Consider the following 9485-nt stretch of genomic DNA (forward strand, 5'->3'; position numbering starts at 1 on the left):
AATATTGATTAGAGATAGTGGAGATTAGTTTGAAAGAGTGGAGAGTGGTTCTAAAATATTATAGGAGTGGAAAAATTATAATATTTTTATAAAAAAATGTCTAATTGGATATATGGGTGGTAATTGGTTGACATTGTAAAAATATTTTATATTGTCAGTGCATCACCCCTTTTCTCATAAAAATAAATCAATATTGACAATGATTAAATTAACCTTAGTTTTGACTCCAAATTATATATATTTAATGGCATACAGAAAAACTAATGGATCTTTCAAAAGATAATGCTTAGTGGCCCAATAGTTTTAAACCTAATTCCACGCGATTTCAGGTTTATAGGGCAGTTCTTACTTCTTCTACTTTTTTGAGCTTTTACACAAATCCTAACTCCAAGTTTAGATTACAACAGAAACCCTAATTCCAGTATTTGAAAATGTGGGCTGAGTTACCAGAAGACATGATTGAATCAATCTCCAAAAAGCTTACAAGCTGTGTCGATTATGTGAGATACCGATGTGTATGTCGCAGTTGGAGACTCTCTACCCCTGAAGCCCCTCTCCATCTACCAACTCAACACCCATGGCTCATGATTTCTCACCAATCCTTTTTTGACCTCTCAACAAACAAAGTCCATCAACTCAATCTCGCTCCACATTCTTCTCGTCGAACGTGTATCTATGGTTCTTCTCATGGGTGGCTTGTCATCATTGACAAGTTCACATCAGAGGTTCGTCTTCTTAACCCTATTACACTCACCACAGTATCACTTCCTAGATTGAACCCTCTTGATCATCAAAATTCCACGGTTCTTATCAAAGTTGTTTTGTCATCTAGCCCCTTGATTAGCAGCGAAAACTTTACGGCATTTGCCTTGCTTCATGGTAATGAGTTTGCGGTCTGGAGAAAAGGCTATGAATCTTGGGTTGTTCTTAACTGGGGAATAAATTGTAACGGAGTGGACGCTGTATACAAAAACGGTTCCTTTTTTGTTGTAGGCACAAATGGAACCATTGCAGTTTTTGATGTTGACCGTTGTAAGATCTCTCATATTGAGATGTCTCCTGATATTGAGATTTTTCCTTTTGGGTTGACTAGAATTCCCTTTGTGAATGATCATTGCAATTTAGTGTTTTTGAAAGAGAACATGTTGTTGGTTATTCCGAAATTTAAACCTGTTAAAAATATGTTTGGTAATCGTATTACTAAGACTGGGTTTAAGATTTATGAGATGAATGGGAATGTTTGCAAGTGGGAACGAATTCATAGTTTGGGAGAGCACTCTTTGTTTATAGGGGCCAAATCTTCTTCCGTCATTTGTTGTTGTGTTGCTGATTTGGTTGGTTGTCGTCCAAATTGTATCTATTTCACCAACTTTACTTATGGGGCATATTTTGGTATATATAATTTATCCAATAAGAGCATTGATCTGCTGCCCGGTAATCCACCTATATCATATAGTCATTCAGTTTTTGTTCAGCCAAGTCCGAATTAAGTTGCTCAGAAGAAACTCAAATTTAATGTACCTTTGGATATATTGCTTTCCTAAGGTTATTTTGATGGTTTAATTTTGAGACATTTATCTGGAGGAATGAACGTTGAATATTATGATATATTAGTATTTGTTTGAATCCGACTATAGATTCAATCAAGTTTGGTAATCTGCATATCCAAAGGTGTATTTGATCGCATAGATTAGAACACCGAAGAACTTTAAGAAATTATTAGGTTCAATTCTAACTTGTCTATCAAAGATTTATTATGACTTATAAGTTTATAATATAGTAATTAGTTTTGATTTAGAGAAAAAATTATAAAGAAAACTAATTGTAGGAAGCTAAAGTTAGTCGCTTAAAATGGGTTAAGGTGTTGGAGGTTACACAAACCATGATGGGGCGTTAGGCCTCATTATACATGTGGTTTATAAGGTGTTTGAGGAATAACAAATCTTTCAATTACTTCAATATTGTTGTTCCTTTATAAGGTGTTTTATGGATTTACGCTCTTTTTTAATACAAATCTTTCATTTACTTCAATATTGCTCTTCCATTTGTTTGTTAATTTGTTCTTTCCTATTCGACTAAACCTATTTACTCTATTTTTTAAAGTTATTTACTTTAGATTTTCCTTTGCACATTTATTTTCTTTCAAGAAGATTTACACATAAGTAGTCAGAAGATTTTTGAGTTTGATCTTACAAGTAAACTAAAACTCGTAATTGTTTAAAAAATCTTCCTACAATTAGCTTCCTACAATTAGTTTCCTTTATAATTATCTCCCATTACTTTTGGGGTTACACAAACCATGACGGGGGCGTTAGGCCTCATTTCCATCCACCATTCAGTTTGCCGAGGAACGCAATTCCTAACATATCACAACATTATATCTGACTATCAAACAACCATGAAAGCCTTCTTCTCCCTTTCCTGCAGGAATAGCCATGTGGAGGCTGTTGTTAACAATAATTCCTCAGCAAGAATAGTGTAAACATTGTGACAACCACCACGAGATCAAAAACATCACTAAATACGTTAAATCTACAGCCTCATGGATGCAGTCAAGGCGGCCCTGAAACCGGATGCCTTGCGATTTACATCAGACTTACATCCCTAAAGACATGTTGTCACAACAACCTTGAAATTGGTAGTTTAATCACTTCTTTCCCCTGAAAGTTCCCAAACAGAATTAATTACAAATTAGTGAAATTGTAGCCATGAAACATAAACATATATCGAGCCTTCCGAATAGCTCTACTTCCAACTCCATTTTTGCAATTCTCAGTCCTGATTGCTATGTAGACAACAATTTATCTGACCATATTGAGTATTGCATATATTTAAAATAAAACTCCAATCTACTATTGCGAAGCATTAAATCACTTAGCTTTTGTCGATAACATGTCGCTCCAGCCCGTTATTCTCATATAAAGGGTACAACAACCTCTAAAGTCATGTAAAGGATCATGTAGAAATCTCGGGGCTTTGCTTTCCTCGTGACATATCTGAGTGTTGTAGGCTCTTAATGAAAGGAATGAAATAAATATGTCATACAATTGTTTGAGTATTTCGTGATGAAATATAACAATTTTCTCATTCCACTCAATTGAAGGGTATAAAAAGTTATGAAAGTGCGCCCAAATTGAACGGTATAAAAAAGTGATGGAATAAAATCAAATGCAAGTTCCGCTTCATTTCATCCAAACATAGACATTTGGATAAAATGTTGTTGGGTGCGAGGTAAACTAGTTGATGTGAAATTGTGTGAACATCTCCTATAGACAATCCAACCCATTAATTTAGGCTTGGGAATGTCAAACTAAGATTAATGTCAAACTAAGATTAAATGAGATATATCTTGACTTAGAAAAATCGAATTGAGACATATATATTTGAAATATGGTACTATCTTGATTGGGCAATTCATATATCAATGAATGCATGCAACCCTAATCCCAAATTCAAAAACTTTAAGTTTAAGCGACACACACATACAGATTGGGGTGGTTTAGCTCCCTCACAGGAATCCTGTTAATTCTCCTCTATCCTTGGCAGAATGACATGACAGATTTTTCTACAACTACCTTAGGTGGTTTTTCGAAGGGATGCCCACCATGGCAGTGGCATAAATAAGCAGCACTGGTGCATTTTTATGAGCATATACCCTAGCTTTTTGATAAGATTTGAATATTTCTCATCATCGTGTTTCTCAAGATCTTCTTGTTTACATATCTTGCTGTCTCGGTGAATTACACAAATTCAGAAAGAAAGAAAAAAACGTTCTATTGTAAATGAACCAATTTATTAATAATAATTGAATAATGAGAAACATCACAAATACTACTCAGCAACAGAACGATTTTGTCAGATTCATACTTCACACTGCAGCTGAATGATTATATTGATGTTTTCTACGAATCATTATTTGAACTAAAATCCCCTTTAAGCAGCCTTCATCTGCCAGAAAACCGCCCAGCATGTAAAGATGATCCGAGTCCATTTCTTACAGCAATTAATCCAAAGAAAACCTCGTCACTCAGATCAGAATTTCATAAGGTAGAGATCTTCCAGACAAATTCATTCTTTTCGAGTTGATCAGCATCATTGAAAAACTTAGACTTGTGTAGCAATAAAAGGAATCTTCAAAATTTGTTTGCAAAGAAAAAACAATTCTAGGTCTGGAAACTCACCTCATATGACGATTGTCTCAATTTCCCAACGATGTGCGAGAAACAGTTCAAATAATACAAGTCATTCTCTTGTTAACCAGAAGCAGTTTCAGGTGATTTTACTCAGTTTCACAAACTCATTCAGTAAATGATTTACCGACTTGTTCACTTCATCAGACACTATCAGCTGAGGATGCACCAAGTGTAAAGCATATGACACAACAACCTTCATAACTAACTCCAAATCCAATTTATTGGCATCACACTTCCACACATTTTGATTCGCAAATGTGCATGATTCTCGCAGCAAGCATTTACCACAAACCTGGAGGAAAATGAAATTGTAAATAACTTGGATAAGCAGATGCACCTATAAATATAAGTTACAAAACACGGTGCATGTATTTTTGCATGCTATGCCTTACTGTATTTTCTGGAACCTCGAAAAATTTTCGCAGTCTTTTTGCAGGGAAGACACAACTCTTGCCAGTGGAGGGGCAGCCAAACACTACCACTTGCTTTAATGCACTTCCTGATAGCCATCTGTGAATCCAAATTTATGTTACAAGTTGCCAATTGATTCAATACATTCAACATGTATGAGAAATGAACTCATATTCCTCAAATAAGATTCTCAAAATCTAATGAAAGATGGGGGAAAATTACAAAATTAAAAGTGATTTTAGCACACCACTATTCCAACAGAACATGAAGAAACTATTATATGACTCTCACAACGTCTCACCGGATTATGATGATATTTCATAGACCAGTACTCACATATTTCCAGAAATTGAAAAACATCTGGAGAACATGACTATCTCACTAGTCATTACAGCAAATTTATTACTACTGGTTCATATCTGTGAAACACAGACACCGGAAACATGACATTGTTACTAACACGCCAACACTGGATTCGGTTGTTTCAGACACACACTTCCACACACACGCAATTTTTTCATAGGTATCAATGCTACATAGATTCACATTTTCTTAAATTTATAACCTCACTAAATCAAACATATAAAAACAATCAATTAACATAAATCAAAAGAGCAAATATACAACCAAAAAAAAAAAACTCAACATCATCATCATTATCATGACCAAAAAAACTTACTTGGCCATTTCATGATTATCACTCGCAAATTTCTGTGCTGCAAACTTGGCATATCCCAAAGCATAAGGATTCTCAAACCAACCAAGATCAAATCTTTCATGAACATTAGCAAATTTAGCATCTTTAAAATACCCGTTTTCATACAAAAACTTCAAAAACACCACCATATCAATCGAAAGCTCCTTAACAACAAAAGGTTCCCTCGGCTTCTGCTTCTTCTCTACCACCTCCTTTTTCACACTTACTACACCCTCAGGAAGAGGTTGATTGGTAAACACAGAAAACAGGCTCTTTTTTTCAATTTTCTTCGGAGCCTCTTTTGTTAAAATTGGAACCTTTTTTGTTTTTTTCTCCTTCAAGATTCTAACTTCTTCAGTTAACTGCTTCAGTTTCTTCTTCAATTCGATGTCGCCGTCACCGTTTTCTTCTATTGTTGTGGTTTTTCCCGACATTACTTCGGAGAAGAAAGTGCTGAGGGGTTTTTTGGTTTGCTCGGTTTGGGAATTTGGGGGTTGGGTTTGGGGTGCGGTAGAGATGGGTCTGAGTGAGAAATTGGAGTTGAGAGAAGTTAGGGTTTTGGGGTTTGTGAGTTGGTGGAAAGGGCGTTGTGAGAGAAGGTTTTTGAGGGAAGCCATGGAAATGGAAAATGGAAGCAGTGGCCAGTGAGTGAGGTTGATAAGTGCAGCGCGAAAAACACAATAGTGAATAATACGACGCAATTTGGTTACTTCGATTTTACTTGCAACAACAAACAAGTAAGTTTGGGCCAACCCATTTAACTAAGATTGGCAATTTATTTTTCGCAATTTCTCATTGCTCCCATGGGACGCACCTCGAAAAATTCAAAAATATTTTTGGATAAATTCGGAGATATATCTCCGAGCATACCAAATATTATTTTTTGGAAAAATTTAGTTTCGAGATGTATTTCTGAATATACCTCAAGGGTAAATTCAAAGATACATATCCAAAGTCTCCTTTTCATTTAGAGATTTTTTTTAACCGCTTTGTGGTTTCAGACAAGTTTTGAAAATATATATATATATATATATATATATATATATATATATATATATATATATATATATATATATATATGAATTAACCTCATTCAAATTTTTGGATATGTAACTCCGATGTTACCTTTTTTTTGCAATAAAATGTGTGGTTTATTCGAAGATATAATTTTGAAATATTACATGATACATGATAAGGTTTTTGAGGTCCAAAATGACTCAATACTTGTATAAATAGGGTGTGTCTCAACTCTTATTTGCAACACAACACGCTAAAACCAGAGAATGAGTTCATATCCCCACCTTGAATTTCTATATTTCAATGGCGAGAAATTGTCACTTTTGTATAGGGTCCCCGAGGAAACATCCCTCGCATATCTGATATCCAAATTAAATACTCTGTTGCGCTTTCCAAAAAATCGTAGAGTTCCCAAGCTTGAGTATCGGTCACCCTCGTTTGATAGCGAATGGAATGTCCATTTCACCAACATTGAAATGACGACAGATGATGATTTAAAGATTATGTGGAGTACTTTTCTCCGATATGAATCAAAGGGTTTGATTGAAATGGATGCGTAGATTCAAAGATCCGTCGAGGATATAATCATTATGGTGCAACGTCCCGATGAAATGGTTATGTAATGTTGAATTTATTTTCATGAAATGAATGTCATTATTTAATGAAATGTTGATGTTGGTGTTGGTTTTTTTTTTTTTCATTTTTGTTTTCATGTTTCTAATTTCTTGAACCAAGTCATGTTCAGAAATATATCTCCGAACACACCCTTAAAAAGACTCTAGTTATGCATCTCCGTATTTTATTTTGAAAAAAAAATAGTATTTTGTCCATCCAGAGATGTATTTCTGAAAACAATAGGCATTTTAGACATTTCACACAAGGTCTAAGAGTATGTATAAAGGTGAAATGAGAAATTTCCTTCATTTTCCAACTTTATACATTCTCACAAATTCTTGGTGAAAAGCTAAAAATATCCTCAATTTTTAGAGATGCATATCCGAACGCATATACTTTTTCTAAATTAAATGCAAACAATGTTATAATTAATTTCAAAGATGCATCTCCAGATAAACCCTATTTTTTTTTTTTTACAAAAAAATGATATTTTTGGATATGCATATCCGTAAAGAGCACTGTTGTGTTTTTTTTTTTTAAATTTAATATTCGGTGTATTCGGGTAGACGGATCTAGTATTCATGCATCATTAATACAACAAATATGTATATACCAACAATGTTCCTATTGAGAAAAAATCGGAATATAGAAAAACGATTAAACTAAAATTATAAAAATTTAAATACACAACTAAAAATCAAATTAAATGTCTACACATTTTTCGGATTTTTTTTTTGAAAATATAAAAAACATAAAATAAATCAAATCATATAGAAAAACAAGGAATTTAAAGTGATGTCCTATATTTTTGTAATATGGGGCTTTGATCCCTGTTTTTTTTTTTTTTTTATGAAATGAAATGGTAAAATTTTGATTCATAGTTAATTTTTCAAATATTTCAGTTTTTTATGTTAGATCGTGTTAAGGCCAGAAACACAGGAATGCAATGGCCAGAACACGAGGATACAATTCTGATGACTCTAATTACAATTCCTGTGACTCTAATATTGGTTAAAATCGACAGAGAGTCATCGACAACATCGCCAATTTTAATGAAAAACATGTAGTAAATGGAGTCATTGGTGTTTTCGAAGTGAAAATTTCCGAGATGCATCTCCAGGACAATTTTTGGCAAAAACATGGTAAAGTGTGTTTAGAGATGCATCTTCAAATTTCCAGGGGGGATTTCGAGTTTTTTGAGATCTGAGACACACCATAAGGGTGAGAAAAGAAATTTCCCTGATATTTTACCTAACCACCTTATGGTGTGGCTCACCCCTCTAAAAACCCAAAACTACCCACAAAATATTTTGGAGATGCATCTTCGAACGCACCTCAATCATTTTTTACAAAAATTTAGTTCAAAGATGTATTAGTGATCAGTGAATATTTATGGGGTGAATTTAGAGACGCATCTTTAAAAAACTCCTATTTTAGATATGCATCTCTAAAAATTTCCCTACATGCATTGCGGGCAGAAACATTGTCCAAGTTTGTATTTTTTCAATGAGGCGTCGAGCATGGCCAACAAACAATTGACCAACGAAAGGAGGATGCAGTCATCGACAATCTCCTTGACCTTCTAAGGCATTTGGACATTTAAGAACTTCTTCAGCTTCGCCTCACGGGTGGCCACCTTCAACGAATAGCGGTCCTGTAACAAATAAAATAAAAACCATATGTTATTTTCAACTTATATATATATATATATATATATATATATATATATATATATATATATATATATATATATATATATATATATATATATATATATATATATATATATATATATATATATATATATATATATATATATATAAGATCAAATGACACCATGGTGTCAAAGTTTAATTTGACACCAAATCTCGATCGTTAAAATAATTGATCAAATGGTGATGCTAAATAGCCTATTTTTTAGGAGAAAAATATGCTATGTATTTTTTTATTATTATTTTATTTCATTTAGCATCACCGTTTGATCAATTATTTTAACGATCGAGATTTAGTGTCAAATTAAACTTTGACACCTTGGTGTCATTTGATCCTATCCTATATATATATATATATATATATATATATATATATATATATATATATATACACACACACACACACACATAACTCCTTGCCTTAATTTCAATGCCACATGATCAACATATTCGCTGAGCAAGGTACGATCATCAATCCCTCGAGGAATCCCCCAATCATTGTGTAAATACAACAAAGTTGAAACCTAAGGAGTCACATCCATATGAGTTGGAACACTGATCCATTTCATCCAAAGTAGTCACCTCCGTCTCAGTATGAACAATTACCTCTATCTCAGCCACCACCTTCTTGTCATCTCGATCCTTCATCTCTTGAGCTATTGTATTTACACTATCAACAACCACTACATTATGATCATCATCCATATCTCTATCACATCCAGCTATACATTCTCTACGTTGCAACGTACGGGGTGCCTGAGACTGCTCGATCCTCCTACTGTAATAATCGGTCGAGTCCACTCTACCCTCCTAGATATGGGAGCCCTTTCCATCTCCACT

At 33.9% G+C, this 9485-nt stretch overlaps 2 protein-coding genes across 3 annotated transcripts; one reads left to right on the plus strand and one right to left on the minus strand.

The window, feature by feature from the left end:
• Positions 1 to 291: 291 nt before the first annotated feature.
• Positions 292 to 2964, plus strand: LOC131653404 (putative F-box protein At2g16290). Its single transcript, XM_058923537.1, has 2 exons — positions 292 to 725; positions 833 to 2964. The coding sequence occupies exons 1-2, from the start codon at positions 676 to 678 to the stop codon at positions 1488 to 1490; spliced, it is 708 nt and encodes a 235-aa protein (XP_058779520.1). The 5' UTR covers positions 292 to 675; the 3' UTR covers positions 1491 to 2964.
• Positions 2965 to 2978: 14 nt separating this feature from the next.
• On the minus strand, positions 2979 to 6021 carry LOC131653406 (uncharacterized). Of its 2 annotated transcripts, XR_009299068.1 has the most exons (4): positions 5284 to 6021; positions 4586 to 4703; positions 4182 to 4485; positions 2979 to 4109 (listed from the first exon to the last, which is right to left on the minus strand). XR_009299068.1 is itself a non-coding variant. In XM_058923538.1 (3 exons), exons 1-3 carry the CDS (start codon positions 5916 to 5918, stop codon positions 4270 to 4272), a joined length of 969 nt encoding a protein of 322 aa, XP_058779521.1. In that variant the 5' UTR covers positions 5919 to 6021; the 3' UTR covers positions 2979 to 4269. The 2 variants fall into 2 exon arrangements, 1 of the variants encoding a protein (XP_058779521.1); XM_058923538.1 differs by having other exon boundaries at positions 2979 to 4485.
• Positions 6022 to 9485: the final 3464 nt, after the last annotated feature.

The sequence above is a fragment of the Vicia villosa genome, linkage group LG2 (assembly GCF_029867415.1).
Source record: "Vicia villosa cultivar HV-30 ecotype Madison, WI linkage group LG2, Vvil1.0, whole genome shotgun sequence".
Lineage (NCBI taxonomy): Eukaryota > Viridiplantae > Streptophyta > Magnoliopsida > Fabales > Fabaceae > Vicia > Vicia villosa.

Coding starts and splice junctions, on each gene's coding strand:
- LOC131653406 (XM_058923538.1), bottom strand. CDS start 5,918: ATGGCTTCCCTCAAAAACCTTCTCTCACAACGCCCTTTCCACCAACTC. Junction 4,704..5,283: donor GATAATCATGAAATGGCCAA/GTAAGTTTTTTT, acceptor TTGGATTCACAG/ATGGCTATCAGGAAGTGCAT. Junction 4,486..4,585: donor TCGAGGTTCCAGAAAATACA/GTAAGGCATAGC, acceptor ATTTTCCTCCAG/GTTTGTGGTAAATGCTTGCT.
- LOC131653404 (XM_058923537.1), top strand. CDS start 676: ATGGTTCTTCTCATGGGTGGCTTGTCATCATTGACAAGTTCACATCAG. Junction 726..832: donor TTGACAAGTTCACATCAGAG/GTTCGTCTTCTT, acceptor TTTGTCATCTAG/CCCCTTGATTAGCAGCGAAA.